The sequence below is a fragment of the Talaromyces proteolyticus genome (genome assembly GCF_021365285.1).
Source record: "Talaromyces proteolyticus strain PMI_201 chromosome Unknown BGW36scaffold_5, whole genome shotgun sequence".
Taxonomy (NCBI): Eukaryota; Fungi; Ascomycota; class Eurotiomycetes; order Eurotiales; family Trichocomaceae; genus Talaromyces; species Talaromyces proteolyticus.
Window position 1 is genome coordinate 2,178,008 of NW_025764281.1, and position 20,360 is coordinate 2,198,367.

The following is a 20,360-nucleotide window of genomic DNA, read 5'->3' on the forward strand; positions in this document are numbered from 1 at the left end:
TCCATTCTAATTGATGTGAATACTATTAACTGATGTATTCAATATTTACGCTACCTATAAGCCCTAACCTCGGCATCACCCGGCTACCCGCCAAATGTGAATTTTACACCCCTTGATGGGCGCAATTTGAACTTTGAGGATATATTTTAACATTAGAAACTTGGATTAGTTAGATAAGATCCCTATAATTCTCAATCGCAAACCCAACCATTTTTGAGGAGCGCAGATTACTGCCCAGGGTCGAAGGTGCTGTCGCTAGATATCGCGATCTTGCACCCAACTTCTATTTTCAGATTGCTAATATATATTGGATGATACTTAATAAAATTTATTATATTATAGTTTTGATTCACATCGAAATCTGTACTTAATGGTTGCATGCTGAAGGTTCACGTGAAAGATCTGGGTTATGGACAATGAATCATTTCTTCTCACACATTCTACCTAGGCATTTATACAAACAATCAGTGATGTTTTAGTAGGTTTGACGGAACGTATTGGTTGCATAGACTGGAAGGTATTCGGCATTGTATTCTAATCCGGAGAATTAATGATGTTGGAATTACATGTATTACCTCGGCTCTGTTTCTGTTGTTGTAACTCACTGGTGATTAGTGAACAAATTGTCTGCCGACGTCAAGAATAAGGATATCCAATATAAATTGTCAAATTTCCGAAGAAATTGGGCTTGAAGCCCATTGTTCGAATTGTTCGAGAATAGCGTTTAGTACTACACGAAACCAAACAAAAATCAAAGATGATTCCCTCCCCGGAACCAGTCGTTATTCCAACTTCCTATGAAGCCGTGCCTACCACTGATATCAAGGTATTTCATCATCCGCGAGGTAGCAAAGAGGCTACCTCTGTGATTGTGGTGACTCTGAACAGGCCACAAAATCAAAATGCATTTACCATCAGTATGATGGATGATTTCGAAAAGTTGTTCCCAATTTTTGATGTTGATGAGCGGGTTAAAGTGATTGTCCTCACTGGGGCAGGAAAAACATTCTGCGCAGGCGCAGACCTAGACATCGGGTTCCATGGAGATGGAGGACGATCAGTGGACTACCGTGATCCGTATGCTTTTCTCTATTCTGTTTAACTAATAATAGATTCGGGCGGAAAGATACTCATGCATCATATCCGTAGTGGAGGCCGGCTTGCACTTGCCATCTATCGATGCCGGAAACCTACCATTGCGGCGATGCAAGGATCAGCGGTTGGGCTGGGTATGACCATGACTCTACCAGCTGCTATCAGGTACGACACTACATCGTAGAGATCCATTGATCAGAATCCACTAACACATGGACAACGTAGAATCGGCTACGAGCGTGCAAAATACGGGTTTGTATTTGCACGCCGTGGAGTGACAATGGAATCTAGCTCGTCCTTCTTTCTGCCTCGTTTAATAGGCTACTCGTGTGCCATGTATCTTCTCACCACTGGTGGAGTATTTCCTCCTAACTCCAAGCATTTCGGTACTCTATTTGCAGAAATCTTTCCGGAGCCATCGCAGGTACTCCAACGCGCCTTGGAGCTGGCAACAGAGATCGCAGAGAATGTTAGCCCCTTAGCATCGTACTTGAACCGATCGCTTATGTGGCGAAACCCAGGCTCTGCAGAAGGGGCACACCTGGTTGACTCCGCAGTTCTGAGTCATATGTTCAGTGCAAAGTAAGAGTGTCCAGCCGTCTCTTATCTCCCCCTCGTTTCTCCAGATCAGGTGCAACCAATATAACGTCAAGGATGACCATATGTATGGCTGTTATTAGATGCTGATGTCACTAGGGACCAGAAAGAAGGAGTAAGTGCCTTCTTTGAGCGACGTAAACCGAACTTTACTGCAACAATCGAGGAAGATGGGCCCCCTAATTTTCCTTGGTGGCAAGAAGTAGACACAGGCAGTAGAGCCAAAGCGGGCTCAGCAAAAATTTAATCAATGGCCATTTAATGTGTTTTCATGCTCGACTTGCAATTCGAATTCTTACCTACGAACATCTATTGCGAACTGGAGCCTGGAGGCCGATAGTAATATCAAGTTTCCTAAGCCTTTCTAAAAGGGGGGTGTTATTGAAGGGTACCGAGAGCTATTCGCACAATCCTGTCACCGTTTGATTTATATTTCGAATGCTTATTAGTGATTCGATAGGGAGTTGAAGGAAAGGCGAGATGGAAATGGAATATGTAGAATCTCATAATCATTCAAAGGATGACTATCTATCAAGAAATAAGGACCATTGTTTCCTCGGCCTTGATCCCTTGGTTAAATTACACTCTGGCCGATTGGACGTCTATCCTTAGTTATTTCTGTCACGCAAATGACAGGCCTCCTCTTGGTGGATTTCGGACCACGAGCTCAGCTTCATTTCCATGCCCGAACTCTTTGGTACATCTGTTCAAAAGTCTTGATAGCAACAATGTAAGATTATCTAGATCATTACCGATTGACAGATAGATCTAGATATACCAATAGAAGCGGACGCAATCTTGGACCACGGTGAAATCTAGTTCGTCCTTTAGGTGATACATTGTTCACATGTAGGCGACGGATCATATTAAACGACAACACCTACTCATAGACTTATAAACCTGCATATAGCTTTTTTGAATCGTGTTCTAATGCCCTAAAATATGTGAAAACAATGAATTTTTTGATCACATACCATCTGTAGATAGGGATGTTAGGTCGGGATAGCATGGAAGTTGATTGGCGGCCCACAATTACTGAGATGATGTATCGACTAATAGAAAAAATACATGTAAGACTCTAATTACTTTTCTAGATTAATTTCTTGTATTGATATGTGCTTGTCAAAATATCGGACGTAGTAATGGAGACAGTTTGTCCTATAGAGTACCTACACCATCGTCTAAAGTCAATGAGGTGTAATTGATAGATGTAGAATATCTACTTTAACCATGAAAGGCAAGATGGGGCAGTAGCATTATTGACCATTGCATGGTTCCCGTTGGATAATAACCGAATACGAAATTTACTCTTCTTGTCATGGTTAAGGTCCGAATTTCGGGTTTCAGCATCGAGATTCATCAGCATGGGAACCGATGTTGACTCACTCAGTGTGGACCAACCGAAATTCGTACCTGTGCATACGTATCCCATTGTGGAAAGACCTGTCTATACCCTTGCTCTTTTTTTACCCACGCGGCCGTAGGAAGGTCGCTGGTAATCAGGTAATCATATGGCCGCCGGGTCTAAGCCATGCCCGTGCACGTTTTGTGATTCATTTTGGGGGCGCATTTCTTTTAGTGTACTCCGTTCTTTCCCCTCCATTTAGCTTTTAAAGTTTCTGGTTTTCAGCTGTGATGTACAAATTTGACTACGATTACGCCGCGCATGCGCTGCCTGCCCGTTTTCTCGTATTCTGTATAGATATGCTTAACTCTATGTTTACTACTCCGTGCAGTGCTAAGCCTGGATAGCGAGACATTTAATGATAGATCAGTAATCATCTATCATCGAAAGTGACAAACCCAAAGCAGCATAGGTAGTACTGTTACACTCATGTCCACTCGCGGAAATTGTCGCCGTTACCTCCCGATAGAACATGCTCAAGGGGAGGATATATTAAAAAAAAGTTTGTTTACTCGCTACATCTCCTTTTGGATTGCTGATCAAGATAGGTTAGATACGGCAAATGAAGTAAAAGTTTGAGCTGTGGGGGTTTCCTGAGGGTCTGGGTAAAAGTGCTCAATTGACTACCAAACCTAAAGTTTCAATCTACTTTGTTGCCTCATAGAAAGTGGGAAGCTCACTCGGTCAAGTCGGAGGCCGTCAATGTGGTCTTTTGTTCTCTATTGAGATCCTAGTGTTATAGTGCGATTTCAGTATAGACTGATCAGCGATGATATTGTTTCTTTTCTAATAGTCCCGGCACAGTCAATAGACTAATTAGTATGTTTTATTACTTAGCGAATCTCTGTTCTTACATTAAAACGGCCTGGCCCAATATGCCTACGCTAAGTTTGGCTAGCGCATGACACTAGACGAGCGAGGTCGGACAACCGGCCAGTGAAAAGCCAGATCGGGGTTTGGTCCGCGTTATGATTTGCTGGTAGCCGAATCTCAGCCCGAAACCTTGTTATAGAGATTCCACCCTGCTGCCCGCCAAGACCCTGGTCGTTCCGCTCCGCCACAGAGTATACTACCATCTCATGCCTCCCATTAGGGAATAATATATTCCGTACAGAGTGCGGTACGCAACCTAAAGATAGCATCTTGTTCCACTTTATCTCGATGAGGGCAGTGTCGCGGTTCTCTCTCTAGGATCCCCAATCAATATCCATGTATATATGCAGTGAAGGGAACGACGGTTATTCGGTCCACTCATGGCAATAGCCCCCCCTTTAAGATAACCCGCGCGGGAGTAACAATTGATTGACGTGATAAGATGATGACGGGTGCTATCCAAGTAAGACCCCTTTTTGAGGCTCTAAGAGTCAGTCTGCATTGTATCGTGCGATTGGTGGATCTGGAGCGTGTCAACGACTCAGGGTCCATTAATGATCTTTCCCGATCTGCCTGAGGAAAGGGTTTGCCTGGGGTTAGCAACGGGCTATCCTGGTCGTTTTCTGACAAGATACCGTCTTAGGTATAGTCTGTTTCCAGCTGTCCAGGGTGGGGCCCGAGCCGAGTTGGATTGACATAGTTGGCACTACCACTGAGGGTGGACGAGATGATAGAATTAGACGCTAGAACCCCGACGGTTCATCTTTTCCTTTGGCACTATCCTTCGGGGAGCTAGTGTAGGGATAGTTTCTAGCAGGGACCTGGAAGGTACTTTTTGCTTTTCATCGTGGTCATCCTGATTGGATCCCTCTACCTATCTATCAGTCGTGGACTCGTGGTCCATGCTATTTCTTCGTTGCACATCACTGGGACCATGTGGCACCCTGAACATCCTTAATTCTAGCTAGACTAAGCTAACTAATCACAGCTCGCAAGTTGGGAATTTGGGAATTTGGGGGCAGTAAGTGAAGTCTCATAAATTTGACCAGCTCTAGTGTTCTAGAAATGTAGTAGAAGCAGGGGGTCCACGATCCACCCTAGCACGTTAAGACATCTACTATACCACTATAAGTGTGAAAAGCATCAGCATCGAGATTCCTCGGGTTATTTCGTCGATGTAGTGAAAAGTACGTGATCTGGGGCTAGAAGTACATGTAGATACTCGAGACTAACTAGCGGGCTAGGACTCTACCGAGGAAGTTGTGACCGTTAACTACGATAGTTGGGTAGGGATCGGGAACATTCCGTGAAGCTTTTCATGCTGTGCAAACCATCCCTGATGTGATAGGGATTTGCATCTCATTTCTTTGCGACAGCTAGTATCCGTACATAAGATCACTTACTATTAAGATTGATTTCAACACTCGGAGCATTATCCAATCGCTGCACCCTGGGAGGTTGTTAAAAAAACTGTTGGCGCCAAAATGATTTCAGCTATAGATTGGTCAATGCAAAATGAACCAAAGTCTTGATTGGCATTTCGCTTAGAAGTAGATTCATCAAAGGGCGCGCGGGAACTGGGGCGTCGCCGGGTACTGTACCCCCGTCTAGGATGGCCTACCAGGAATCGAAATGTTCTCTTTGTGGTTACCAAGACCTCGGTGCGTGATCCACCTGTGTAGTCTGAATCGACAATAATCTTGTCAGAAGATAATGAGTCTTCCTTTTTGCCAAACATCTCCCTTGATGTCGCCAAGGCTCAGATCAATTAAAGAGGCTTAGCCATCAGCATTCTAGTTTTAGGTTTGCTTTTTCGCTTTGCTTCTATTGTTCGCCGATATGGCACGATACCAAACGGCAAGGATCTACTGTGCAGGGTATATTGTCAACTCATTAGATCATTAACGTGAACAGTGTACTAGATGAGATAATGAAATCGAGAGCTCTGCCTTTGTTGCTATGGTTGGTCATGTAATATCATTAACAACACAGGCTCCCGAGTAAGGCATCTCGACTCCTTGAGCAGTCAACGGCCAAAGCACTTTGTAGCCTGGCCGGCCGGCTAGAAACGAGAAAGGTAACGGGCGGACGGTGGAGCAAAGTTACTTTCCAGATTAGGAAGCTGCATTGTCTTAAATGGTTGGCTGCGCTCTTCCCAACGTGGTTGGGTGGGTACCGCTCTCGGTCACTTGTCTCTTTGCGTCTTGTCCCTTTTTCTTTCTCTTTGACATCGACCCGCATCACCTGATCTACCTATTTTGTATAATTAAACTTCTGCCTAGCGAGCCAATCTCTATAGTGTGGCTGCCCAGGATAGATTCTATTGGTTCGGAGATGCTCGTCAATCGAACTAGCTTTCGGCATGCGTCTGTGTGCTAATGACTGACTCACCGAAGTGGTGGGGTGCTTTGGGTGCTTTGGATGCTTTGGAAGATCGCGATACCTGTTAGGCTTGCGGCCTCGTACCTTCACTCTCGAAATAGGCAAACTTTTACCCGACGGCAGGAGAATTTAACTTAAGCGTTTTTGGGCAAGCATTGAGTCCGTGGCTTGCAAGCAGCCTGTTGTGCAATCGCTTTAATTTTTGAATGGCTATCCTGTCTCATTAGCGTGCGCAAAAAAAAGAAAAGAAACGAAAAGGAAATCGCCCCAAAGTTGACGCGGGGTTGTGTGGAATGGGAGTCATATGCAGCTTGGTCAGGACCACGTACACCAGGCTGGTGCCTGCAGAGAGCAATGTTCTGGAATTTGGGATGTTTCATATTCCGACTTGATGATACCATCAAAATATACTATCGATATGGACTCACGGATACAGTCACACGCCCGTATTTGGAGGAAGGTAAATCATGGTGGTGTCACCCTGGACGATCACGACGAAGGAGGTTAGGCTAGCCTGAGCTCTCAATTTAACCTACAGACTAGTCTCCCGTGCCGGTAACGTAGGCGCCGCAATTTTCTGGTTGCCCCATTGCGATCCATTGGCTGGATGACACGCTAATGCTAAAACGGGCACCAATCTGCGAAGCTACAATTTCCAACGGATATGATTGGTACTAGCCGACTAAATAGACTTTCTACGTGCCCCAATCTTCGGCACGTCACCACAGATGCGTAAGTAGCAGGCCAATGAGATGATAATATACTGCGAAATAACCTTTTTAAGCGAATTCAAGGTCCATCACTTTCCTATTGTAACCTAGTTCCACCTACCATTCCTGTGGCGTGGGGCGTGTATTGGTCGAAGGGCAGTCTCCAGCTGAACCTCCAAGGGCCCAAACTCTCTTGGGTTGACCTGGCCGCAAAGTAAGCCCCTTGCGACTTTGACGTGACAAGTCAATAAACTGTGCTGGTGCTGGGACCTGCTTGTGAGGCCAGCCGCCAAAGCATGAATGAGACAACTGTCAAGAATATGATTGTTTGGAGCTAGCTTGGGTTTTAATTGTCTTATCCAGTTTTGAATACTGTCTATCTCTCAAACATGCAGTAAAGCTGAGCTAATGAGAAGTTGCTATTAGATTGCAACCATAGTGAGGGCAAGAGTGTTAGATCCAACTATTCGAGGAGAGTGCTGATGGGGGTATTCGCAAAATCATGCCCCTCTTGGTATACAAGTCGTCATTATTTTGTATTGAAACTGCTAGTGCTCTAGTCTTGTCGTCCTGGAAATTATTACTAACCCTTGTCTGATCATCCTCCTGTTATTATTTGGTCATCGTATCAACTCATCCCGCGGAAGTGGTTGATACTAGGACTCAAAGGAGTCAAGCGCATACATTTCTTTTCCCTTACGGTCTCCACTATGATGGATTCCTTAGGATTAATCAGCCTGTGATAGTACCTCACTCCAACCAGAGCCTCTATGCCAAGCTGGTGGCTTCTGGATATCGGTCCCTGCCGCCCACCAGTCTCCACTACGGTCGATTCGAGATTCTAACGGGGCTGTCATAATCGCATTTTATTCGCAGTTCATTCTCCTTTCATCCACCTGATGAGGCAGACGTTACCGGATGCGGCCGACAGAAATGACTACGTATGAGTAGGCACCACTCTCGAGCTCATCGGCGTCGCCCATCCTTCACCCGTGCACGGGCTGGCCCTTGTTTTCCTTCCTGCTTCCAGTCGTATTATCGCCTATCAAGGAGGTCCAGAATGCTGAGATCATCGCAAAAAGCCGGCACCATGGCGGTCATGGCCTCCCTAACGGCCCCATCCAACACAGGCCACATGGCCGCTGGGTAGCTGAAAAGGTGACCTGGAATAGCCCCCCTCCCCCTTGACAGGCTAACCTAGATAGGATGGTCGGCTACGCCTTCTAAGGTTGTCTGTCGGAGCTTTGGTTGAGGGCCCATCGAGGCTGTTGAGGAACCGGGTTAGTGTAGGCTGTTGATCCGCTAGAGTCATTCCGGGGCACCAGCATTCGCACTTGCTATTGACACCATTGTAGCGGGTCCCTATTGTGTCTCGACTGTAGACGTTTATTATTATTACTCTTAATATTATGGGACAGCCCTCCTCCTTCCTTCTTAAAATCGACAACACTGCCCCTTCGCGTATCAATCATCAGCTGAATACACGAGCCTCAAAAGTAGGACGTGGTATTGATCCTGGGGGCTTGATTCATCTCAGCGGGGAGCATTAGATGAACCGCTTGCGATTATCTATTCGCCTACCTTCCAGAAGCCCTCTACTCGTATTCGTCAACACGTGTTTGCCTCACCCCTGCAGTCACGCCGTTATATTAATTCAGCAGAAGGCTGCATCTACTAGTACACTTGTTCCAATTTTGACCTCTTGCGCCTTTTAGTCGCATTCTTCTGGCTGCGACCCCAAACGATACGTTAGGTTTCAAAAGAAAGACTGGTACCTAACTGGGATACATAAGGAAATAAAATCTTCAGCCTTGAACCCCGCCAATCTTGAACTCTATATACAACTCTTCACGACATCTGAAACTATACACACCTGGACTTGCTGAAAGACTGGGTGATACCTTCACTCTACACAGCTCTCCAATCCAACATATCTAATTAAATTATCGACCTTGTTGTATTTGAAGTGCTAGGAAGCAAAATGCCTGGTCCTGGAGGCGGTCCACCGCGCAGAAGCCACACCAAATCTCGAAATGGCTGCAAGACCTGCAAGCGCAGGCATATACGATGTGACGAGACATTCCCTCAATGGTGTGCTTGGCCTAAATATTGCTAATTCATCGCTAACAATATCTTAGCCGGAACTGCACCAAGCATAACTGCAGGTGTGACTATATGGACTTGCAGGCCGCCCGAGAGGAAGCTCCACGCAGCTCGGATGTTCCTAATTTGATGATGACATCTGATATCGAGGCGGAGATTGAGAGCTGGCAGCTCACTGGCCTTCCTCCCTTTCCTGAGTTGTCTCAAGGCGCTCGAAATGACTGGTTTCGATTCTCAAAAACCGACCTTAGGCTAATTCATCACATCGCTGGTCTTTCAATCGACTTCCATCGTCGAGGCCTAAGCGAGGCTACTGTTTGGGCGCTTAAGATGCCATGGTAAGTTGCTACCTCGTATGATTTGCCTGAAGAAAGGAATATATTAATAACAGTCTATCAATCCAGTCTTCTTGCAATTGCCGTGTCAAGTGACTTTGTTATGAATTCAGTCCTCGCATTCTCCGCCTTACATCTGGCATATTTGACAGGGAGCAAGGAGACGAAGAATCTTTCATATCATTATCGTGGAATTGCCTTTAAAGGATTGCAGAATGCTATCGGGACATTTTCTAAGAAAAACTGCGATGCAATACTGGCTGCCTCTCTCCTTCTGTCTTGGCAAGCTACAGATTGGGCGTCCTTGGCATATTTGCAGAAGGGAATATCATCGGTCCTAGACTCCATGCATCCATATTGGAAGCAGAGATCAGAAATCGCACAGTTTCTAGAGAGCCAAAGGGCTCTCCGTTCCGTGAACACGACTCTTAACCCTGCATATCTCGCTGGCACCACACAATACCAAAGCGAAAACCTCGAACGCATTGACGGCTGCATTGCGGACCTGCAAAATGTTCTAGAAAATGTGCAACAGATACCCGAATACTCCGAGAGAATAAACGAGCTGCTTATGTTTGTGAAACAGCTGCGCAGCGACATGCCAGTACAATCTCCGGAAAATGCTTTCGAGAGGCTCCACCCTCTGCGCACATGGCTGTTCTGGTTACCGACAAAGATGTTAAGAGGTGGGGAAGGTGACCTGGGGGCCTTATCTATCCTTGCCCAGTTTTATTCCACCGCTCTCGCCCTTGAGCCAATATTCCCTGAGATTGAAGGCTCATATCTGGGATGCATGGCGGTGACCCCTATTGAGCATATCGACGCAATTTTGACATCTCGGAAATCCTCGCTTCCGTACTTGCCCATTGTACAACTAGCAGTTAGTCTTATGAGCTTTCCTCGGACTGTTATCACTGACTACAAGAGCTGCATTCAATGGTCACACCACCAGATGCCGCGAATGGGTCACTTCGAAGCAACGCCTCCAAGCCCTTATCATCATTTTCCTGACATGTCCTTCCCATCTACCGCACCATACACTCCACCAATTCATTCACCGCCAACGCTTGCAGTCCTCACACCGCCTTTCCACCCTCAACATATGTATACTTCACGCCCCAACTTGTCAGCAGTCTATGTAGGATCTCCTCTTCCGTCAGAACCAGGGGATGAATGCCTGTCAGACTATAGCCGAGGAACGCTTGAGCCTTCTCCGGCCTTTTCATCGCCGTACAGTGACGAGATTCATCACCAGCTACCCTCAACCGATACGTCTGGAGCTTTGAATATAGGCCTACTTCAGGAATCGCCTATTATGTCAATAGGATCAGTTGCTCCTGAGCTTTGGACGTGACGATGAATGCGGTATGAATTGTACTTTTATACGGATAACGAAAAGAAAAAGGCCAAAGTCTCGCCTCGACATGCGACGCTATTTCGGGGTAAATCATCACATCCGTCAAGCCATGCGACTCCACTATAGCGGGCCAGATAAATACGCGTCCATTTAATGTGCCCATAGCAGACTGTCCATTTCTATTGTCGTGATTTACCTACAAGTTTTATCTTTTGTATTTGATGATTGAAGGATCTAATCTTAACAACATATATACCAATTAGCGGGGCTTCTTTTTTGGACTTTGGGTTTGGATTCAAATATTAATATGGTGATTTATTGCAATGTTTTTTTAATACATGAAGAGCGCTACTTTTGCTTTTTCAATATTGGAATGGAATTTATGGGGCTAGATAGATATATTCATTTACACATTCTCCCTTCTTGCACTATTCGATACGAAATGGGAATATCTCCATTTCTCACACCGCATTTTCCTTCATTGAATTCTGATATACAGCAATTCTCGGAACTCCATTGCCAATAATAGTGCTTGAAGCTGACTTAAGAACACGAACTTGCGTATGAATTGCCCCTTTTTATCTTTGAGTGATGCCAAGAATAGCATCGACAAATCATGATTTAGCATAGGCTGTGCTTCATCTCGTATTCCAAGCGCCTTGACATCCTAACATTTCCAACCAAATGTCAGCCGCACCTTAATATGACATGCATGAATTGGGCCTGTTTTTCTCTAGTGTTAATAATTCAGACATAAGCTATGGCTTTAAGATTAAAATAACTCTGTAGATTTTTAACAATCTAAAGAAGTAATCAGCTAACTTATACATTTATCTTCTCCCAAAAAGTCCTCTACACATGTTTTCCAGCGAAATTTCGCCGATAAGTGACTTCAGCCTCCTAATGTATTCAAATTCTTAGAAATTATAGTTCTTATGAAAAGTGCCATCTTTTTATTTGAGATATAAATATCCTCTACGTTCGTATATAAAGAGGAATTTCGAAAATATAATCCCATTGGAGAAGTATTCAGATCTTTAACTATCTCTCAACAACCCGCTCTAATTTGCACTTCGCTGCGAAGCCCCACAGCCTCCAACCCCGCATCTTCAGAGTCCCGTCATGTGGTGCCAGCTACGACTTGCCATAGCTGCCCTGGTGCGTGAAGCAAAAGTGACACAAGAGTTTCCGTGGTAAGTGGGCGAGCACATTAAATACATGTATTTATCCGAGGAAACCTTTTTCTTTCATATATTTTAGATATATCTATACGATTCCAATTGATTTAAAGTTCATATAGATGATTACATATTGAACATTGAATGACGATATCGAAAAGGATGGCATTGATTTTACGTCGTACCTGAAACTTGAGGCCGCTACTGCTAAGGGTGTTGATCTGAGAGCGTATTATGAAGCATGGTGGGAGGTGTAGACGCCTGGCTTCAAGTTACTGCCACACCTGTACAATGACTGCAATGATAGATTTCATTTGTCAATATACAATTCATAAATATTGCTATCAACATTGTAGTAGACGTAGAGCGTCTTCAATACTTGTTAGTGCCAGAAGAGCCAGATATTCTAACAACATCCCACTACTTGCATAGATCAACTGCGAAGGTTGGAAGTTAGGGTTGGAGACAGTTGCCCTACTTCAAGTCGCCTAGCGTCTGTTGTGGCCGGGCCACACTCACCGCTGTAGAAAGCATGAAATGAAACTCATATGATTCAGCAGAATATCGAAATTAGTTGATAAATTAGTTGATAAATTACCTGATAGACTGTGGAATCAGTCAATTGTCGGTCTTCCTCAGCGATGCGTTGAGTTTCTCGCATGTTTGCACATCCGTCAAACAGGGAAATGGGCTATATTACCATTGCGGGACTAGCTCCGTTGTGACGCAAGCTCCAACAGAAGCTTGCAGAAAGCACGCAAACTGGTTGCTTTCACTGTCGCATCACAGACGCATGTGATAAACCAGAATTCTTGTTGGACAGAGTTATTGCATCCTACACAGGAGGTCTTCATAACACGCGGGTTTATTCGCTGCAATTCGACTCGAACCATTCCTGATAATTCTGGATTGCTGACATTTGTTGTCCATTGATTTCGGCTCACCCGCACCTTTCAACAACGATCGCAGCTTACGCCATTCACGAGTATCACGCGCGTCACGAAAATACGAGACCGAAGGTCTAGTCATCGAGGTACACGCCGCATACTCACCATGGCCGACGGTGGAGGCTGGAGTACAATTGAGTCTGACGAGGTGAGCATGTCGCGTGTCCTCACCGACCCAAAAATTTCTAACCACCTGTCATGATCCAGGGCGTATTCACATCTCTAATCGAGAACATCGGCGTGAAAGGCGTGCAGTTCGAAGAGCTCATTTCCCTCGATGCCGACACAATACGCTCATTAAGGTAGCCCACACCGTGGTCTTTAACCACTCGTTCCTGTATCTCACTGACTTGTCCTATCTAAGCCCTGTCTACGGCGTCATTTTCCTCTTCAAATGGATCGGCGGCCAGTCGCGCGACCGAACAACCCCTGCTGACGGCACATACGACCAACAAGCCGCGACAGAAAACGGACTTTTCTTCGCCGCACAGACAATTCAGAATGCTTGCGGCACCCAAGCCATTCTCTCCGTCATCCTCAACCACGACACACCTGCATCAGGCACACCTGTCCCCATCGACATCGGTTCCGAGCTTTCCTCCTTCAAATCCTTCACTCAGGGCTTTCCCTCCGACTTACTTGGTGAGGCGCTATCGAACTCGGAGGCGATTCGCACGGCTCACAATGCGTTCGCCCGCGCAAGTCCCTTTGCAGACGAGACGCAGCGCACAGCGCAGGACGAGGAAGGCGATGTATTCCACTTCATCGCATATACGCCTGTCCACGGGCAGCTGTACGAACTAGACGGCCTCCAGCCCTTCCCGATCAGCCACGGGGCGTGCGACAGCGAAAATTTTCCGGAGAAGGTCATCGAGGTGCTCCAGCGGCGCATCGCTCGATACCCGGCCGGCGAGGTGCGGTTTAACCTGATGGCCGCAGTGCGCGATTTGCGGATAAGGGCGCAGGAGATTGGCGACACGGAGTTACTGGAGCGGGAGAATTCGAAGAGGAAAGCGTGGGCGTGGGAGAATTCGCTGCGACGGTGCAACTTTGTGGGTTTCATTGGGGAGACACTCAAGGGCGTGGTGGATCAGAAGGTTCAGCAGGGCCAGTATGATTCGTGGGTGGAGGCAGCGAAGAAGGAGACTCTACGAAGAGCAGAGGCGAGGAAAGGTCTATAGACATATTCCTATAGTAGGTTCCGTGGAAGTTGTTTTTAGCATGTACTATACCGCCACGCATCTAGGAAATTGTATGATGATGATATCATGAGCAATACAATACAGCATTAACATTCAACTCCAACACTTAGACATAACAATTGATATGTGTGTAAGGGTATAATGATTTTCAATTTTGATATTTAGGTGGTTGTGCTATGTATTCACATGAAACAATCAATAAGATTATATAACACCATACATTCCGTTTATGCATAAGCTGTCAAATTCAACATTTCAAGCACATGAGGGTATCCGCTATGCATGAAAACAGAGGATCAGAGTAGATGGATCATTCTTAATCAAGGATATGCAAAATAAAGTGTCAATAATTCACAACCTTCGACTTGACGATTTCCAAAAGGCCCCCAGGAAGCTCATCCTCACGAATCAGGCCCATCGATAAAACATCCGCCCAGAAGAAAAGAGCGCGGTCCTGGGCGTAGGCGAGGTAATCAAACTCGCTTTCCGAGTCATCAACGTCACCTTCGGTTTCATTATGATTAATGTTATTAGTGGTATTAATTAGTGACGACGTGGGATCTTCCTGGCACTGTTCCTCCAGGGCGGGCACTTTGGCTTGCACAATGCCCCAAGCGACCCATTGTGCGGAATTTGCCACCCGCCATACGCGCGTTTGCCGCATCAAATGCTGAATTTCGGAGTCGTGAGACTCGTCGACGGACATACGATCTGATTCCAGACTCAAGGAGGTAGTAGATGCGGAAGTTAGGCTCGGTACAGCAGGTGCATCGAGAGAAAATGGGGCTAGACGTGGTGTGCTGATCGATGCGGGGGTAATGTCAGGTGTAGCGAGGGGTGATGCCGTCGAGCCGACTTGCGAGTGATGCGAGACGTAGGCAGAAATGAAGCGATGCTGTTCTTCAGGAGTTGGATATGCGCGTGTGTTGCACGCCCATGAATACTCGGCATCGTGGTAGTTGTAGCACCATTCGGTAAAATGGTTAGCGAACTCGAGGCCACGTGTGTTAGCGGACGCGTATTCGAAGTCGATGACAACGAGCTGTTTGTGTGAATTTGCGGGGAGAAGCAATGGCGATTCTTCCTCTGGTTCGAGGCGGAGAAGATTGCCGTATTGAGTCTGGAGTGAGAGGTTAGTGGTGTTGAAGAGATTATTCCTCTGATACTCACATCGTTATGTGCAAAGACAAGATGTCGATTTATCTCCTTCACGCCGCCCAGATGATCCGTGAGCCAGATACGATAGTTCTCAACAGCCTTTCGAAACGTAGCCCACGGCACACCGCACACAAAACCACGTTTACGCCATGGCTCGGTCCTGTCTCTTCGATCCGAAAGAATTTCATTGTCCAGCCACGAGATCACCTGTTCGCAGCGATCCACCCATTTGTCCCAGTTTCGAAATACAAATGGGCCTGCACGTCGTTCTTCTTCAAGCAATTCAATCCCGTCATGAAGCTCTCGCATTCGTTTTGCAATCTGTCGTGAAGTCGCTGGGATTCGCAGCTCTTTGGGGGTCAACGGGTGAGCGTTGAAATACTCTTCAAAACGACCATTATTGAATGTACCGAGGACTCGTGGTCCAATATTCTTCCGCCCTAAGCGCCGTAAAACCTGCAGCTCTGCTTCTCGGTCAATCAAGTGTTCCACCTGAGGCCCATAGATACGAAGGAGCAATTTTCTAACCATTGTTAGCAAGCAGTAGAGCACTAATACGTTTAAAGAACACTCACGGCGGTGGCCGACGCGGGACTAAAGGCTCCCTCCTGTCTGCATTTGGACGCACGAACTTTGGAGGCTTCACCATATAAACAGCATTTGTAAGAGCACCGCTGAGACGGGTAACTTCAATGTCTCCGCAGCTCTCCATATCAACACTTCGCCACCCTTTCAACCGAAGCGTATGAGCTAAGCGTAATATTTCTGCCTTGAATACCAACCAAGGATTCTTCTCTCTTGAACCACGAGTGTGCGGGTCAGAAACAGTCACAAGATTCTCTGTCGAGGTACCACCGGTATATCCCAAAGTCTTTGTATTGTCCAATGCAGCATCAACGCTTGGAACACTCATCTCGTCGTAATAATCAGACTCGGACCCCGAACCCCTCCTAAGCCCTTTAGAGCGGCCATGTCGATGCTTTCTGGACAGCTGGCGGTGAGGAGGCTGTTCTTTTGTCGGGGCATAGAGCTGCAAAATCTTCTCCAACTGATCCAATGCCAACCCCTTTTCCGAACCAAAAGAATGCCTTTTTTCATCGAGTGCTAAACCGCCGTCACTACTTGCAGCACCGCTGTCAGCGCCATTGCGCTTGGTTTGTTCTTGTCGCAGCCAGTTCAGGACTTGGCCGAACAAAGCTTGCTCGGACTTGTTGCTGCTCTGCACATCCTCCTCGTCCTCGGGGCCATCGAGGCGAAGATTCGAGATCTGGCTGCGAAGAGAGTAGACTGGCGATGGCTGTAATATGGGTGACCTGGCTGATATCCTCTTGACGACAGATGCTTTGTATTGTTTTGCCGCGGTTATTTCCTTGGTTGTTGCGGCTCCGTTATGGTCTCCATTACTTTGATGAGATGTTTCTTGCGAGGCTGTGTTCTCACCAGGACGGTTTCCTAGAGATAGTTCGTCAATAAATTGAATAGCAGAGACATAACAGGCCCAGGACCGAGCAATAGGTTCGGGATAGCAAAACGAGTTTAATTTTACAAATATAATGCAGGCGCAGGCGCAGGTTCATACAGGAATATTTGAATATTTGTACAGGGCAAGATAATAGATCACATACCCGGTAGTGCAGTGCTCTCGTGACCCATATCATCATGGGCGGGAGACGGCATCGTCCTTTTCCTTTCCCTTGCTTTTCCCTGGCTCGCCTTAAGGCTTACTTTGCGGTGATAAGAAGTGATGAGGATCTGGCCAATAATATAAGAACCAATGGAAAAAAAGGTCGGGACTAAAATTATACACGGAGAGCAACCGACCCGGAGAATGCAGGGTTGCAGAAAGGAGTTAACGAACGAAACGAAAAGCAGCCAAGAAAGAGAAAGAAAAGAGAGGAGAGCGATAAGGCACGCGACCCAAGGCTAGATGTCGATAAGCCCAGAAGAACCGAGGAAGCACGACTGGCAAAAATACAAGGAAAAGAGAGAAATTGGGACCCCGCCGCCTGGTCTGCTTTAGTTTTTGGTTCAGGCTTAGTGGGCCAGCAAGAACTCAAGAGACAGCTTAGCTTCTTTTCTTTCTTCCTCTCTTCCTTTGGCGGACCGTGGCCGAGAACATGGGCCCGCTGCAGCGAGGCTAAATGGAACTGCAGGCACGAAGCGCAGAGAGGCTAAGCTGGGGACAGTTGTATAGATGTATTAGATGTCGATGTAGATGAAGAAGCAAAAGTTGGAGATTGGGCAATTTATGCAGTGGGCGGTCTGCTTGGCGTGCAAAACAGCGTCATACAGCTGCGATCTGCCGTCTGATTGGCTCTAGCCACAGGGCGGGGCCGTAGCAGGCGCTCTAACTGGCTAGTTGCCCTGCTCTCTATGGCTGACGTAGGCTACTTTGTTCTTTTCTACGTAATGGTGCATAGTTTACAAGAGTAGTAAAGAAACAAACAATATGTGCATTTTTGTTTTGAAATATGTCCCCTACGTTTGTGATGGTTCGGCCTAGCTATGGTACGACACGCTGTAGACCTTGAAGCCAAGCGGGCTGCTATTCCCGCTGGTCAGTGTTCCATTCTGTTGAATGCTCAAGTAGGCAGTATTGTTCGGAAGGGCATATTGTATAGTATACCCTTGGCCATTTCCGAGATAAGAAATCTGGAAGTCTGTGGCGAGTTGTTCCTGTGCAGCAGGGACTAGTGTAGCGCCCTGAGCGATCCAGCGACCGTCAAGGGCGCTGGAGACCTGGAATATACCGCTTTCCACGCCTTGTGAATAGTGAATGACCCAGCGTTGGCTGATGCTTTCATGATTGGAAGTAGCGTTGCTAACAGAGACGACGCCGCTGCTGTTTGCGTTGGACGATGGGTTACTTAGTGCGTACCCATTCATTTCGAAGGTTAGATAACGACCCTCAGTGAGGTAACCAACAACCTCCTTGAACCCATCTTCAAAGAAAAGCGAATCTTCCAGTGTCTGCTCGCCGTATGGAACAGGCGGCTGCGCCTTCGAGAAGTTTGCTTGGCACAGCGAAGATCCATCAAAGTTTCCACTTGAATCCTGATGAGGCGGGTCGGCTACAGGAACATCAGGGATACTGTAGTCAGGCTGTACAAGAAAATGTGTCAGACAAAATGTGCGAACAGATATTAAAAAAATTGATACTGACATTTGAGAAGTCAAATGCATTGACATAGTTGCACATATGTTCGCGACGCCATGGGACCATGCCATCCAGCGTGTAGTTTGAGTATCCCTTGGCCTTCAGCCACTCCTCAACAAACAAAATCTGAGAATTGTGGTCGCAACGTTCACTGAAAACACGTCCACCACGTGTCCAAGGTGACACAATCCAAGCTGGGACACGGAAGCCAGGGCCTGTAAAGATCTGACCAAATTCGCCTAATGGATCATTCATCCACTCTCCTTGTGTTCCTTCAGGTGAATGGTATGGGAGTACGGCATCACCCCATCCACCAGTTTCTAGACAGTTAATCAGCGTAAGGATCAAGCAAGGATGAAACAAAGATATGTCCTACCATCGTATGAGACGATCAGAGCAGTGGAATTATACTTTGGACTGTTGACTACGGCGTTGAAGATCTGCTGGTGAAGCCAGGCACCGTCCTTGGGCATCCATGGAGGGTGCTCAGACAACTCGTTTTGTCCGATAATGATACTAACCATGGGAAGAGTGCCGTTGGCCGCGGCAGCCGTGAAGTCATCCAAAGTGTACAGGAACGAGTTTCCGTGCTCATATAAAGGAGAGTCAGTGGCCGCCTCCTGGTACTGCTTGAACCAGGCATTTGGATTGTCGTCGAAGTTATCTTTGTCCTGCCACACTTGCCAGGTCACCCCGATGCTTTCGTAGACTTCAAAGGTAGTCTGCCAAGTTAGGGGATAGCAAGAATAGTCGCCATCCGCACCTGTTTCGCAGCCTAAAGTATATAGAAATTAGCTCCTGTCCATGGGCAGTATAAGAAATTAATGGGGATTTTGTACCCGGAGTCTCGTTGTTATCAATATAAACGCCGCCCGTTCCATTGGGGTTTGTCGGACTACCTGGCGCATTGATAGTACCACTAACCCATGTTACCCGATTCGGGCTTGTCGACGTGATTTGGCCTTCCTGATACATATCATTGACGGTATACGCCTCAGCCATGGCAAAGTGTACAGGGAGATCTTCTTTTTTGAAGTAACCCCAGCTCCAGGGAGTATTGTTGACGGCCCAGTGATTGTTTAAATCCCCGTTCAGAGTCGCATGGTTAGCATCGTAGCCATTGGAACCAGCCACCATACATTGAGTCGAAGCTGACCAATCCCCGCCTAGGTAGTTGAGATACCATGGCAGCAAATAATCAGTCTTAGTGGACAGGCTTTCGTCAACTGTTCTGATATAGTTGTTAACAGGAAGAATGCTGCAGACTGAGAAATCAAAACTACTAACTGGTACCAGACAGACCGCCCATCAGGATTCACTTGAACATTGGGGTCATTGAATCCCCTTACACCGGCCATAGTACCAAAGTACTATTGGGAACAATTAGTTCGCATCCCTGAGAGCAATAAAAGGCGAGGCTCTTCCACCTACATGGTTGAATGCCCGGTTTTCTTGCATGAAGAGAACCACATGGTCGATTTCCTCCAATCCAGCGCGCACCGGGCTGGCCCCAAATGCCAGACCCAGAGCAACACTCACGACAAGTGCCATGGTGTGCAGTCGCAGAAAATAAGATAGGCAATCTCCCTAGCTTTGGTTTGGCCTGATTAACGCTGCTATACTCAGTCTCTAGCACTCCTCGCCGTGGAATGAAAGAAGGGAGAAAGAAAACAAGTAGAGGAGCTTGACATGAATCTAACCAGCTGGTACTTATTAGTCGCACATCATATGGCAGCCAACTAACACAGCCGCAAAGCAAGTAAAGTAAGCAATCGGATTTCATTGGCTGCGGGTCATCAGCTGTCCGCTATGGACGGGAGACGGTCCTTAGTTCCTGCATGAGGCGTGCCGGACTGCTCTT

The 20,360-nt window shown here is 46.7% G+C and overlaps 5 protein-coding genes across 5 annotated transcripts; 3 read left to right on the forward strand and 2 right to left on the reverse strand.

Moving 5' to 3' along the window:
• Positions 1 to 757: 757 nt before the first annotated feature.
• BGW36DRAFT_396667 (ClpP/crotonase-like domain-containing protein) lies at positions 758 to 1,939 on the forward strand (the record flags this gene model as incomplete). Its single annotated transcript, XM_046218199.1, has 4 exons — positions 758 to 1,077; positions 1,150 to 1,260; positions 1,321 to 1,677; positions 1,792 to 1,939. 4 exons carry the CDS (start codon positions 758 to 760, stop codon positions 1,937 to 1,939), a joined length of 936 nt encoding a protein of 311 aa, XP_046073533.1.
• Positions 1,940 to 8,910: 6,971 nt separating this feature from the next.
• Positions 8,911 to 11,009, forward strand: BGW36DRAFT_154833 (uncharacterized protein). The gene is made up of 3 exons (XM_046209541.1): positions 8,911 to 9,153; positions 9,201 to 9,503; positions 9,570 to 11,009. The coding sequence occupies exons 1-3, from the start codon at positions 9,044 to 9,046 to the stop codon at positions 10,852 to 10,854; spliced, it is 1,698 nt and encodes a 565-aa protein (XP_046073534.1). The 5' UTR covers positions 8,911 to 9,043; the 3' UTR covers positions 10,855 to 11,009.
• A 1,765-nt stretch (positions 11,010 to 12,774) lies between these two features.
• Positions 12,775 to 14,279, forward strand: BGW36DRAFT_318846 (putative ubiquitin hydrolase). The gene is made up of 3 exons (XM_046212605.1): positions 12,775 to 13,130; positions 13,190 to 13,284; positions 13,347 to 14,279. Exons 1-3 carry the CDS (start codon positions 13,089 to 13,091, stop codon positions 14,161 to 14,163), a joined length of 954 nt encoding a protein of 317 aa, XP_046073535.1. The 5' UTR covers positions 12,775 to 13,088; the 3' UTR covers positions 14,164 to 14,279.
• Positions 14,280 to 14,527: 248 nt separating this feature from the next.
• Positions 14,528 to 17,019, reverse strand: BGW36DRAFT_358582 (kinase-like domain-containing protein; the record flags this gene model as incomplete). Its single annotated transcript, XM_046213979.1, has 4 exons — positions 14,528 to 15,304; positions 15,355 to 15,865; positions 15,918 to 16,794; positions 16,968 to 17,019. 4 exons carry the CDS (start codon positions 17,017 to 17,019, stop codon positions 14,528 to 14,530), a joined length of 2,217 nt encoding a protein of 738 aa, XP_046073536.1.
• Positions 17,020 to 17,841: 822 nt separating this feature from the next.
• Positions 17,842 to 20,050, reverse strand: BGW36DRAFT_293230 (putative non-hemolytic phospholipase C precursor; the record flags this gene model as incomplete). The annotated part of the gene is made up of 6 exons (XM_046210980.1): positions 17,842 to 18,444; positions 18,506 to 18,819; positions 18,876 to 19,274; positions 19,339 to 19,730; positions 19,787 to 19,869; positions 19,931 to 20,050. 6 exons carry the CDS (start codon positions 20,048 to 20,050, stop codon positions 17,842 to 17,844), a joined length of 1,911 nt encoding a protein of 636 aa, XP_046073537.1.
• Between the last annotated feature and the right edge of the window lie 310 nt (positions 20,051 to 20,360).